The following is a 14,156-nucleotide window of genomic DNA, read 5'->3' on the forward strand; positions in this document are numbered from 1 at the left end:
GAGCACTGAGATCTTATAATGAGATTAAATAATCTTGAGATAATAAAATTTCGGGGTTTTTTTCGTTTCTTATGCCACTTTCATTATTATTTATTGTTTATTTTTAATGTGCCCACCTGCAACATTTGTGTAATTTAGAGCAGTGTCTGTTTTTCATTGTTTTTGTTTTTTAATATTGTTTTTTGTTTGTTTTTTTATTGTTAATGTACATGTTGGTTCTCTTTTGTTTTTTCTTGTGCTATATTGAGAAGCTCAATCAATAATAATTAAAATAAATAAATAAATAAAAACATACATTAAAAAAAATTAGGAGAAAAATTAACAAAATGTTTTTTTGTTGTTGTTGTTTTGTTTATTTATTTATTTTTGGATTTCCAAACATTTGGTCCAATGTAAATATTCAGTTTTATATTAAACCCTCGGAGAACATGTACAACACTAATGTTTGTCAGAAAATGGCTTACCTCTGACTGCTACAAAGCAACTGAGAACTCCAAACAATGTGGAATAAATTACAGAAAATCATATCAACAAACACATTTGCATTTTAAATCAGAGCTGCTGCTATAAAATTATTCAGCACCTTCTGACCAATCAGCAGTGCTGTAGTATTCCTTCAGCCTTACTGAACACATCAAGCTGATGTAAATACTGATACTCTGACATAAAACATAGTATTGGGTTGTGTATTTCTTAAAACTTTTGCATTTCAGAATCTTCTATTCCTAATAAATTAATTGTGAAGATGATGTTCACAAGTAAAAGAAAATAAATCCCAATCCGTGGCAGTTTCCAGACAAAGCTGACACAGTTTGTGGAGTCAAATAATAATCTAGAGGTTTGACTGCATCATGTAATCCTGGAAACGTTTACATCAACATGATGACATTCACACAGGCTATTCTGGGGTTTTTAATTACTTTAATCCCCTTTTTTTCGAGGAAAGTGTCTATCAATGTTCACATTTTAACTAAATTAAATTCAACCACGTGAATTAACCATGCTTTTTAGAGCAAAAAGAAAGAAAGAAAAAAAAAAGCATTTTTAAATGTTTTAGAAATCAAATAGCCCCCTCCCCCAAAAAACACTTAGTTGGAGCATTGTTTAAAAAGATTTTAACTACAAATTATACATCATAGCTCCCAAAACAATAACAAAAATACTAATAGTACTACTGCTTCTTATAATAGCAGAATTACATGTAATACTGTACATAATACAAGCGCTGTACAAAACATGCTGTTACTTCAAATAGCCACCAGAGGGCGACATGTCTCAGACTTGGTTTATCAAAATGCATTACGTTCAAAATGTAAAGTAATAATAATAATAATTATTATTATTATTATTATCATTATTATTATTATTATTATTATTATTATTAAACAATTATACTACTACTAATAATAATAATGATAATAATAATAATTATTATTATTATCATTATTAAACAATTATACTACTACTACTACTACTACTAATAATAATAATAATAATAATAATAATAATAATAATAATAATAATAATAATCAAAACAGTACAGTAGTAAAATAGAAGACCATCATGGAAACCTGCTAAACTGAAGGTCACACATATAACCTACATAATATTTATATTTGTACATTTTTTAAAAGATAATAGTAGAATTATGCCTGCATTTCTAATCATTCGGATTTATTAACCAGCTGTAGAATCAGAAAAAAAGAAAAATCTCGCTTAAACATTAAACTGCAAAACCTATAATAACCACTAGATGGCAGCAACGGCTCATAATTCAGATGTATCTCTCATACAAGGTAGTTTTCTTTAATCCCTATCTCTTATTCTGCATGTATAAACAATTACACAACTAAGAAAATTGTGTGTGTGTGTGTGTGTGTGTGTGTGTGTGTGTGTGTGTGTGTGTGTGTGTGTGTGTGTGTGTGTCTTCCTCATGTTCAGACTTCTGAATGACAAAAGAAATTCAAAAATGTTGCAGCTGAAATATTGCACACCTAAACATCTCTGCATCAAACAGAGCTTCTTCACGTGTGTGACTCAGGTGACTGTCACACAGCTGTCAGCAGTCTTGTTCACTCCATCGACAGCTGCACACACTCCTGTGCCTGGCCCTGCTGTTGCTGCTGGTCAAACTTCCGGGCTACAAAGATAAACAAGAGAAAGGCATTTTTTTTTATTTGATGTGAATTAGCCATGTAAAAGAGCTGCGATCCCTCCACTGGCTTCCGGTAACTGAACGCATCAGATTCAAAACACTGATGCTTGCCTACAAAACCAAAAATGGACCAGCTCCCTCTTACCTCAAAGCCCTCATCACTCCTCGGACTGCATCTCGCACTCTCAGATCTACCAGCACTGCTCGACTGGTCCCACCATCTCTCAGGGTAAGAGGCAAGTATACTACAAGACTCTTCTCTGTTCTGTCACCAAGGTGGTGGAATGAACTTCTCCTAGGGGTCCGGACAGCTGAGTCACTGGCTATTTTCAAACGGTGGTTGAAGACCTACTTATTCATGAAACACTTCCACTAGCACTTCCTTCCTTGTTTGTTGAATATATGTTTATAAAAATAAATAAATAATAAACAAACAAACAAACAAACCTGAACAATGTTTTAAACTCATGGTATCGTAAGTATGTAACCTAGTGACCCAGAGTTAATGTATCCAATGATACATACTTAAGTACTTCAGTACGTCGCTCTGGATAAGGGCGTTTGCCAAATGCTGTAAATGTGAATGTAAAGCAGGGAGACAAGGTAGTGTTCGACTTACAGAGAGAATACATCTCCAGCTGCTGCCTAAGCCGCACTTTCTGCAAACTGTCATAGAAATTCATCTCTGGAGAAGATTCCACCGTGGGAGGCATCGTAAAGATCCGCATGATCTTTCTCTTATTTCTGTATGAAGAAATGAATTAAACATTTATTTTATAATTTACAATTTATATATGTATATACACACATATATATATACATACATATACACACACATACATATATATGTGTGTGTGTGTGTAATGAAAACAAAGGGCAAACTGTATAAGGAAAATAAGAGTGAAATATATGAGCATGTTGTTAATTTGTTAAAAATCCCTATACATTAACCTAGATTCTACTGAAGTATGGTGGCGGTGGCATGATGTTGTGTTACAGTTGTTTCTCCTTTAGACTTGTGTAGGAAAAGTGCTGTAGTCTGTGGATTTAACAGTGATCTGCATGATATTAAGGTTTTAAATAAAGCTTTACTAATATAATGTGAACTTTAACTGGACGTGTTTTTATACTTTTGTATTTTTGTACACAGGTTAATTCACATTGCACTTTATTATGGTGAAATATTTTGTGTTATATTAATGATATTTAATCGTGATTCGGTCCCAGGTTGTAAAACACAACCCAAAGGAGTTAAATGTTATTTATGTACAGAACAGAAAGCACACATTGGTGGGATGTAGTTTAAATAAACAGCTCTTACTTTCTTGCGTACATCAGCAGAGCAAAACTGACCAAAATAACCAGCAGGTAAACATTAGTGGCTTCGTTCCAAGCTTCATGAACCGAATAATCCAGAGATTCGTCATTAGCCATCACTCCAAGACCGCCCATTAGGAGACGAAACACAGCTCTAAATCGGTTTGGTTTAAATAGATTTATATAGAGAGAGAGAGAAAGAGAGAAAAAACACAATTATCAAAACAAAACCGGTTTTCACTTCCGTCATGTGAACGGTAGCAGAAACACAGCTCACTTCCGCCTTCACTTTGTCAAAATTAAAGTCTGACTGTTGTTGTTGTTGTTATTGTTTTAATTTGGTCCGAATACTACTACATTTATAAAGTCAAAAAACCGCAAATATGAACCTTTTTAAATATGTTTGAACAAAAAAATTAATAGTTGCATAATATTTTAAAATGTGAATAATATTACTGTAATGTAATATGTGTTTCACATTACAGCTCTCACTGCTGTGTGAAGTCCCCTCCTGCTTTAAACTCTCCACAATCATCCCGGTCGTTCCCCCAGAAACCCTCCATCACTGGACTGAATGACTACAGACCTGTCGCTCTGACGTCTGATTTCATGAACACCTTTGAACAGCTGGTTTTGCCCCACATAAAGACTGTAACAGTACGGATGCTGGATCACCTACAGTTTGCCTACCGAGCAAACAGATCAGTGGCTCTACATTCATTGTTTGTCGACTTCAGTTCGGCTTTTAATCCAATTCCGGAAATTTTCCACTCCAGACTCCTAAAGCTCACTATACCCCTTGCATCTGTCAGTGGATCACCAGCTTCCTGACAGGCAGGAAACAACAGGTGAATCTGGGAGGTGTTACCTCCAGATTTCAGACAATCAGCACTGGCGCTCCACAGGGATGTGTCCTGTCCCCACTGCTATTCTCCCTCTATACCAATGACTACACTTCAAGTGGCCCACTTGTTAAACTCCTGAAATTTGCAGATAATAATATGCTCATCTGTCTCATCCAAGATGGTGATGAGTCTGCATACTGTCAGGAGGTTTGAAGCGGCTGGTGCTATGGTGCAGTCAGAACAGTCTAAAGCTAAACACCCTCAAAACTGTGGAGATGATAGTGGACATCAGGAAACACCCCTCAACACTAATCCCCCTCACAATATCCAACAGCCCTGTGTCATCTGTGGAGACCTTCAAGTTTCTGGGCACTACTATTTTCCAAGACCTGAAATGGGAGTGTAACATAACATAAACTCCATCATAAAAAAGGCCCAGCAGAGGATGTACTTTCTATGTCAATTAAGGAAGTTTGGTCTGCCACAGGAGCTGTTAATGCTGTTTTACACTGCAGTCACTGAATCTGTCCTGTGCACATCCATTACCATCTGGTTTGGAGCAGCAAAAAAATGACAGGAACAGACTACAACATGCAGAAAAAATAATTGGTGCTCCCCTGCCCACTCCCCAGGACTTGTACTATACAAAAACCAGAAACCAAGCATGAAAAATCACTACTGACCATTCATACCCTGGACACAACCTCTATCAGCTTCTGCCTTCTGTCACGCGCTACAGAACTTTGTTTACCAAAACTGCCAGACACAGGAACAGTTTCTTTCCCCAGGCCCCTGCTTCATACCTATCACCCATATTTACCTTCATATCCCTGCTGCATATTGCACAAAAGCATAATATTGCACAGTACTGTTATTTGCCCTACCATGCACTTTCCACACTTTATGTACATAAATGATCAGTCATATATCCTGTATTCATATTTAATACTTGTACTGTCTATATTGTATCTAATCGTCTGTATTGTTTTGTATAGTCTATATTGTCTTGTATAGTGTATATTGTCTTGTATAGTCTGTATTGTCTTGTACAGTCTGCATTGTCTTGTATAGTCTGTATTGTCTTGTATAGTGTGTATTGTCTTGTCTTGTGTAGTATAGTGTTATTTATGTCTGTATTGTCTTGTATAGTCTGTATTGTCTTGTATAGTGTGTATTGTCTTGTCTTGTGTAGTATAGTGTTATTTATGTCTGCATTGTCTTGTATAGTCTGTATTGTCTTGTATAGTGTGTATTGTCTTGTCTTGTGTAGTATAGTGTTATTTATGTCTGTATTGTCTTGTCTTATATAGTGTATTTTGTCTTGCATAGTATAGTGTTATTTATGTCTGTACTTTTGAGAGTCACAAACCGCTGGAACCAAATTCCTTGTGTGTGTCAACATCAACACACTCGGCCAATAAACTAATTCCAATTCTAATTCTGATCTAAAAAAAAAAATAGAAATAGAAATCCCAAGGTCTCTCTTAATATCTAAAGTTCACGACCTAACACTGACACGAGGTCTAGTCGAGCCGAACTTTTATTTTGCTTCCATTTTTTTCCTCTTTGTAAAACGGAAAACAGACCTACAGAGTAAAATATATTCAAAGTTCTCAAATTCGATTGGTTAAAGCAAAGGAGGCGTGACACAGTTCTGCGCTCTGATTGGTTAAACCGTATCTTAACCTAAAGGCGTATGCTATTTTGACATTAGTTTTGCATGTGAAGTTTTTTGCTTGCTAACTTTTCATCTCTTGGGTTTTATATCTAAAAACTAAGTTTGTAAATGTTGTGTCGCGGTGTTATGAGGGCTGTTCGTGCTTCTGCCCTGGGCTTGTTGGTAAGGATTGTATTAATCACTTAAAACATATGAGGCTAACATTAGCTGCTAATGCAGTTTAGTCTTTATTATTATTATTATTATTATTATTATTATTAGGGGTCAAGCCCCGAAGGGGCCGATGAAAACCTATTGTTATCGTTAGTGTTCTTATTATTCTACCTCTTCTGCCATAGAAGTCAATGGCAGCCCATAGAACCGTGCGTAGGAAAGTTATGAAATTTGGCACACATGTAGAGGCCAGTCTTATAAGTTACTATAGCAACGTTGGTGTGTCTAGCTCAAACCCTCTAAACAGTCCAAAACAAATTGGGGGCAGTTTGGCACACAATATGTATCGGGTGCTAATATCAGAACCAGAATCGCAAGTATTGGGTGCTAAAATCAGAATCAGCACCACAGTGACACACACACACACACACACACACACACACACATTTCGCAACGTTTCGTGACAGCGCCACCTAGTGGCCACGAGATTTCCACGTTAAGTCCAGTATTTTACGAATGCAATGCCATATCGCTACGAAACTTGGTATGGTTCATCAGCGACATATTCTGAGCGCATCTGATCGGCTTGACCCCGGAATTATTATTATTATTATTATTATTATTATTATTATTATTATTATTATTATTATTATTGACAGTGTTACTCATCATACCTTGTGTTAACCTTAAATGTAGATATGTGTAAATCACATTATATATGCATTAGATTACACAATTATAAGTATATTCTGTTATATATTCTGCATATGCTGTTATTAGGATTAATGTTGTAAAAATGGCTCTGTGTGTGTGTGTGTGTGTGTGTGTGTGTGTGTGTGTGTGTGTGTGTGTGTGTGTGTGTGTGTTTAAGATTCTGCCACTTGTTCTGAACTTGTTGTTAGTTCCCATTTTGTTTTTCATTCCCACAACCTTTCAATCCTATTCCACCAACCCTGGAAGGTTGGGAAAATGTCTTTACAAAAGTGGGTCAAACATAGCTGGTTGTCATAAGGCTCCTTTTCCTTTTGTATCTAATATAGGACAGACACACTAGTTTTCTAATAGAACAAGCTACATGAACATAATCATCATCATCATCATCATCATCATCATCATCATCATTATAGTAAGAGCTGGAAGCAGCATTTCAGGGCCCAGGCACATAGTTTCAGTGGGACACACACACACACACACACACACACACACACACACACACACACACACACACACACACACACACACATGTGTGTGTGTTACGGCTGTTGCCAAAGCAATTACAGGAAAGCATCTGAATTTATTCAATTCAATTCAAGTTTATTTGTATAGCGCTTTTTACAATTGACATTGTCTCAAAGCAGCTTTACAGAACATAAACATAGAACAAAAGGTTAATATAAAGAATACTATAAAGATTAATGAATACAAAATTCAAGATTAATATTAGATAGATTTAGTTCACAATGTGTATGTATTTGTCCACAATGAGCAAGTCTGAGGTGACTCAGGCAGCAGTGGCAAGGAAAAACTCCCTTAGATGGTAAAGGAAGAAACCTTGAGAGGAACCAGGCTCAAGGGGAACCCATCCTCATATGGGTGACACTGGAGGGTGTGATTCTAAATATACAGTCAAACAAATGTTGTATAGATGCAAAAGATCACATGGAGTTCACATCTCCTTTTTAGTATCGCTGAGTACAACTGGAGCTGGTAGATCTCTAGATTTATAAAAATTTGCACACACCCTTATCCACCCTTAACCGTCATTGCTGGTTCATTAGGTCACTGCAGAAGAATACAAGTTTTTAGTATTTCAGGAAAGGTATTTAGGGGTCATTTGCATGACACCTGCCAGTGTCTTCTACCACTTAAGTGGTGGCAGATCAGAGAAAAGTCTTGATGCAAAGGTTCCTTGTACCAAAGCAGAAAGCCATAACTTTAGGCATTTAGGGATACAAGGGTGATTTGTAGTTTCATGCATGATGTGTGTTTAATGGGTGGTGTTGTTGCTATAGCTGTCATTGCTGTGACCTGTGTGTTGAATTTCTGTTCTCTATGCAATTTAAAAACATTTTTACATGTCTGCACCAAATATATGTCTGGAGAACTGTTCTGTATGGAGCTTCCTTGATAAAAATGTTATGCAGACTTGTCTTAAGTTAATGTGAGCCAAATGTAGTGAATATTGAGCACTTAGATAGTAGCGTTTTAGGCATTTTATTGTAATGTTTGTCCAGTAATCGATGCTGTCATTACATTTGTAGGACGCACCAAAGTTTGTGTCGGTGCACAAAGTCGTTGCTGAGATGCAGCCTTGCATCCTGTTTGGTGGCTTCACAATCCAAAATAGCGAAAAAACGTTTGGTGTATCAGAATTCTGCTGAGAACATTTATAATTTGATGATGATTGTATTTAATGTATATTTTATTAGAAGAAGCAATGAAAGAAAAAAAATACAAGATGGTGGAAAATTTCATTCATTCATACATTCATTTTCTACCGCTTATCCGAACTTCTCGGGTCACGGGGAGCCTGTGCCTATCTCAGGCGTCATCGTGCAGCGAGGCAGGATACACCCTGGACGGAGTGCCAACCCATCGCAGGGCACACACACACTCTCATTCACTCACACACTACGGACAATTTTCCAGAGATGCCAATCAACCTACCTACCTAACGGGTCTTTGGACCGGGGGAGGAAACCAGAGTACCCGGAGGAAACCCAGTGGCACGGGGAGAACATGCAAACTCCACACACACAAGGCGGAGGCGGGAATCGAACCCCGAACCCTGGAGGTGTGAGGCGAACGTACTAACCACTAAACCACTGCCCCACAGTGGAAAATTTAATTTGGTGAATTCAATGTGTGTATTGAACAAGTCTTTACCAGGCTTTTAAATTTTGGAAACACACTTCAGAATTATGACAATAAACATGCTTTTAAATTAGACCCATATTTGTCCTGATGGTGGCACTAAAGTGTTGGCAGCACTTGGCCCACATTTGGTCAGAATGTTAATTGAATCCTCTACAAGCCAACTAAGAAATTTCATGGTTCTATGAGCTGCTTTAGATACCAGAAGAAGATGAAGAAATATAGACATGCACTTTCAGAACTTGACCCTTAATAGTTATAAGTATACATCATTTCTTTAAATTAGTTCATTATGTAACACTGTAGCCATGTATCAAAAGAATCTAGAATGAACCTGAAAAAACTTAGCAAAATAAGTGTAAATACATTTAAATTGAGTTAAATGAAAACATAAGTAAATAAATTTTTTGATACATTTACATTCGGAATGCATTTATAAATCAAATGTTATAGCAATGTCTTGGAAACTAATACATCCTGCACTACATCCACTACACTAATAATCCTGCTAACCTACTAACTAACCCACTCACCCTGGGTTCATCATAGACCTTTGAGTAGCATTAACAAAATGAACAATATCGAGCTTTGGTGGGTTATTAATAATGACTGATTAATGATAATGTTCACTCATCTTCAGTATGTGCTTTATCCTGGCCATGGCTGTGGCTGATCTGGAGTCTGTCTCAGGTACACTGTGTTTAAAACAGGAATACCCTCTGGATAGAATCCCAGTCAATCACAGAGCACCGTGTATAAGTTGTGATTTAAAAGTCGAGAGAGATAATATGATAATATTTTAGAAGTTGAGAGGGCACGGTGGCTTAGTGGTTTGCATGTTCGCCTCACACCTCCAGGGTCGGGGTTTGATTCCCGCCTCCGCCTTGTGTATGTGGAGTTTGCAAAAGACATGCATGGTAGGTTGATTGGCATCTCTGGAAAATTGTCCGTAGTGTGTGAGTGAATGAGAGTGTGTGTGTGCCCTGTGATGGGTTGGCACTCCGTCCAGGGTGTATCCCACCCATGTTGGAGAAGGTGGTATGGTGAGTAGGCTGTATCAGAGGACCTGAGAGTTTGTGTAGGGATGGAAGAATGGAGGCGCTCAGATGGAGGGCATTAGAGGTCAGAAAAATGATGTCGTACTGCATCCTAGATGCTAGCCAGTGGAGATGATGTGTGTAGTGGATGGGCGTTGTTTTTGTTCGTACCATTTTGTGACCATGATCACATGTTCTTCTATTTAATGTTTGATATGATCAATAACTTGATCACCTGATTTGTGTCTGTATGATTTTATGCATTGTGTTGCAGGTAGATATTCCTCAAAGGTTGCAAAGACATTATGTCATTATCCCTATAGAGACCATGCCATTTCACTCACATTGAGATGATCAGCTTAAAACAAACTATGAACTGTGTTTAAACCCTTATAGTCCAGTCTTGCGCTGAAGGAGAGCAGTATGTGTCTCAGGACACCGGTCAGCGTCCGCCTCTGCAGCAGCAGCAGCGATGAGGAGAAAATCAGCCGCTATCCTGTGCCTTACAAGAAAAACCTGCCCTACGACATTGTAGAGCTGATGGAGGAGGTCGAAATAAAGGCAAGGCATCCAGTTTTCACTCCTCTCACCTTCTGTTTGTGTGTGTGTGTCTGTTTGTGACAGTACTATATCATAGACTCTCCTTTCTCAGGGTGGTTTCCTTCCAAACGTCTTCAAGGTCCTCGCTCACCGTCCCGAAGAGTTTCGAGCTTTCTTCGCTTATTATAATTTGCTCATGAACAAAGAGACCGGTATGGACTACACGGGTTTTGCACTATATGTATTGCACACTTTCTGCACCATAAATTTTTGCACATCAATTTTTTTTGTCAAATTGTGCATTCATGTTACACATTTTTATATTTTTCGATATACTTTCTTCCCTTTCCCACATGTATAGTTCTTTCTATTTTTATACTGTAGTTTTTTAAAAATACTGTTTATTTTTTATCTATTTTTATCCTTTATTTTATTTTTATTGATAATATTTTTATGATAGCCGTAAAGCATTTCTTTATGTCATAATGTTTATCGTTATGTATTGTGTATCGTAAAAACTTTTTTTTTTTACAGCAGGTTTATCAAAGGCAGAGCGGGAGCTGATTGTGGTAGCAACCAGCGCTCATAACAACTGCCTCTACTGCGTGGTATCGCATAGTGCACTACATCGTATCTACTCTAAGAAGCCCACGGTAGCTGATCAGGTGTGTGTGTGTGTGTGTGTGTGTGTGTTTGTGTTTGTGTGTGTGTGGAGGTGTGTGTGTGTGTGTGTGTGTGTGTGTGTGTTTATGCTTCAATCTTTCATTCTCACTTTTCTTTAGTTTTATAAGGAACTGTTTTTGTTGCCTCCAAAACAAGTCTGTGAACATCACAGTTTCTTCATTGTAGGATTTCATTCAAGACATTCTTTAAAGAGCTAAGAAACGTTTTCTCTTTTATACTCATTCCTTCCTTGTGAGTTTTTTTTTTTCCATCAACACAGATTTAATATTCTTCCACTGTGAGTCTGTGTGATGAAACAGAAACGTGTTTGTTCTGACATCTCGTTCATCTTTTGATCTCAAACCCAGAAATATAGCAACAACAAAAATTACAGGCTTTGCTTTGTCCAATTTGTTTTGTTTTTTTTGTTTGTTTGTTTTTTGAGAAGATTGTACATGGTGTTTATACCCAGATGATTTTCTCTCATCCCACAGGTGGCAGTGAATTATAAAGTCGCAGATATTACTGCACGGGAGCGAGCCATGCTGGACTTTGCCATGATCGTGTGTCGCAGTGAGACATTGACCGACGAACACTTCAGCTCACTGGAGGCTCACGGATTTGATCCAGAGGATATTTGGGACATCGCTGCCATCGCTGCCTTCTTTGCCCTGTCTAACCGCATGGCCCATCTCACAGACATGAGACCTAACACAGAGTTTTATAACCTAGGCAGAGTGCCTCGAGACAAATGTCCACCAGACACAGAGAACAACAAGCTGTAGAGCAGAGCACTGCTGTGGTCAGAGATATCACAGACCAAACCGTAGTGTCACTGTTATTTTTATTGAACTCCTAACATATTCAACCAATAAAATGAATCATTCTCAAATCTAGACATTTTGTTTAATGTTATAAAAGCATTAATAATGCCAGAGATATTTCAGAAAACCATATAATGCTATTCATTTTCTGTGGTATCATTATTACATTAAAAAACGATCCAAATCCTTTTCTGTCCAATTCCTCATAGTTTTTCGGGTCAATTGCAACCAGATAAATGCGTATCGTATATTTGACATCTCTGACCGTAAAAAAAACTGAGCTGTGAAATATACAGCAAAATTTTAAGCCCTATTCAGACGGGATTAGTGTTACATGGGTAGACAGGGTTGTATTTCTGGAATCCTATTCTCTCATTGGGTCTTTAGATCATCAGTCGTTGTTTGTGTAAATATTTGTCAAGTTGAACTAAAAAATGTTTCCGGGTTACCAAAAGTTTCGAAAAAACGCTGATTTTCTAAGTACTTAAGTATAGATATTTCAAGGACATATAGAGTTTAAAACACATTCGTGATTATAGCTCATTTGCATATGGTGACACCCACAAAACTCCATAAAGTTATTAGGGATTTGATTTAGATTTTTATGCCAATTAAAATATTGATTAGTGTACAATGCATTAGCGTTTGTTTACGGCTAACAGCCATGCACAAGCAGCCCTTTGGCTTTGTGTTGCCTCGCTTTCTTTCTTTTTTTAGATTAATGCCAACAATATGAAACTACTGTAGGATTTTTTGAAGTCCTTGATCCTAGTGAACTAGCATGAAATGTTTTTGTTCTAGAGTCCAATGCACTTCTATCAGTAAGATCACTCTATATAAAAGTCTCTGATAAATAATAAATGTAATAAAATAAAAATTAGATCAAATAAAATTAAAAAGTTTATGCTCGATAAATGTTAAGCAAGGGCTTCAGAGTGCTTTAGGTTTTTGTATAATACTGATACAGTCAGATGATATAACAGCTTTTAAGTATCTTATGTTAATTTTTTAACATTGTTTATTCTCTGTATTTTTCTATAATTGGTTTCTTCTTAAACTAAGCAGATTTGTAAGACTAGGCAAAAAACTGTACATTTTATGACCTCCTATAATATCTATCAGAATTTTCTATTATCTATTCAGAATTAATGTAATATCTGAATAAACCCTGATCTATTCTCAATACGTCTTGTACTGTTAAATAATGAGGGTGGAAGTGGAAGTATGATAACAGCAGAGGGAGACATCTCATTGTTAGCCTTTGCACTTTGGTTCTATTCTGTATGTGTGATTTTAATGTTCTTGCAGAAAACTGTGTGAATGTTTGTGTGTATCTGGAATTCAAGAATAATATTTAAGTCTAAACTTATTAAAAGCAAATTAAAGGATGTGATTTTTGTATTTTTTTAACCTGAAATCTGCTGAAGAAGAGGAGCCACGTGATTCAATGGATTTCAGGCAATATTTTTGACCTTTTGTTAAATATCGAATAAAATGAATAAACTTTTCATTATTGCATTGTAATGATAGTTACACACAGACTGGTCAAAAAATGGTATATGTTTGCAAAATAACCTAAACTTTTCTAAATTTAAAAACGTGTATTGGCATGATCATATTTTTGTTTGTTTGTTTGTTTGTTTTTTCACGATTAATTCATCCGTGATTCTACTTTTTTGTTTTATATTTGGTTTCAATGCATTGTGTTGTCTATAAAGGATATATGGAGTCACAAAAAAGTAACACATTAATACACAGTTGGATTACAAATCTATGTAAGCTATGTAAGTCTGTTTGTACCCACGCTTATCTCTCATTGCTCCACCACAATCCTGTTTATCCCTGGTAAAAATGATGCGGTTGCTAGGCAACCAGCCCAGGCTGTAGGACCATAAAACCAGAGCGGTGCTCACTGATTGGCTGGAGTTCAGAAGCTGACACGTGACTGGCTGAGCTTGAGTCAGTCAGGACCTTTGTTTCTCAGTGTGGGGGGAGGAGTCTATGCGCCAGAACGTACACACTGATTTCTAGCCCACCCACCCCCCCTCCTCTCATACACATACACGTCAA

The 14,156-nt window shown here is 37.0% G+C and overlaps 2 protein-coding genes across 3 annotated transcripts; one reads left to right on the plus strand and one right to left on the minus strand.

The window, feature by feature from the left end:
* Positions 1 to 1,098: 1,098 nt before the first annotated feature.
* On the minus strand, positions 1,099 to 3,752 carry smim19 (small integral membrane protein 19). The gene is made up of 3 exons (XM_027154549.2): positions 3,477 to 3,752; positions 2,775 to 2,899; positions 1,099 to 2,140 (listed from the first exon to the last, which is right to left on the minus strand). Exons 1-3 carry the CDS (start codon positions 3,605 to 3,607, stop codon positions 2,073 to 2,075), a joined length of 324 nt encoding a protein of 107 aa, XP_027010350.1. The 5' UTR covers positions 3,608 to 3,752; the 3' UTR covers positions 1,099 to 2,072.
* Positions 3,753 to 5,902: 2,150 nt separating this feature from the next.
* On the plus strand, positions 5,903 to 13,474 carry si:ch211-175m2.5 (uncharacterized protein LOC568697 homolog). Of its 2 annotated transcripts, none has more exons than XM_027154758.2 (5): positions 5,903 to 6,157; positions 10,456 to 10,620; positions 10,712 to 10,811; positions 11,137 to 11,264; positions 11,757 to 13,474. In XM_027154758.2, exons 1-5 carry the CDS (start codon positions 6,104 to 6,106, stop codon positions 12,045 to 12,047), a joined length of 738 nt encoding a protein of 245 aa, XP_027010559.1. In that variant the 5' UTR covers positions 5,903 to 6,103; the 3' UTR covers positions 12,048 to 13,474. The 2 variants fall into 2 exon arrangements, with proteins under 2 accessions (XP_027010559.1, XP_027010558.1); XM_027154757.2 differs by having other exon boundaries at positions 5,918 to 6,157; positions 11,134 to 11,264.
* Positions 13,475 to 14,156: the final 682 nt, after the last annotated feature.

This window comes from Tachysurus fulvidraco, chromosome 17 (genome assembly GCF_022655615.1).
Source record: "Tachysurus fulvidraco isolate hzauxx_2018 chromosome 17, HZAU_PFXX_2.0, whole genome shotgun sequence".
In the NCBI taxonomy this organism is placed as follows: Eukaryota; Metazoa; Chordata; class Actinopteri; order Siluriformes; family Bagridae; genus Tachysurus; species Tachysurus fulvidraco.

Coding starts and splice junctions, on each gene's coding strand:
- si:ch211-175m2.5 (XM_027154757.2), top strand. CDS start 6,104: ATGTTGTGTCGCGGTGTTATGAGGGCTGTTCGTGCTTCTGCCCTGGGC. Junction 10,621..10,711: donor TGGAGGAGGTCGAAATAAAG/GCAAGGCATCCA, acceptor CTCCTTTCTCAG/GGTGGTTTCCTTCCAAACGT. Junction 10,812..11,133: donor GCTCATGAACAAAGAGACCG/GTATGGACTACA, acceptor TTTTTTTTACAG/CAGGTTTATCAAAGGCAGAG.
- smim19 (XM_027154549.2), bottom strand. CDS start 3,607: ATGGGCGGTCTTGGAGTGATGGCTAATGACGAATCTCTGGATTATTCG. Junction 2,900..3,476: donor CTGCTGATGTACGCAAGAAA/GTAAGAGCTGTT, acceptor TTCTTCATACAG/AAATAAGAGAAAGATCATGC. Junction 2,141..2,774: donor GCTGGAGATGTATTCTCTCT/GTAAGTCGAACA, acceptor TTATCTTTGTAG/CCCGGAAGTTTGACCAGCAG.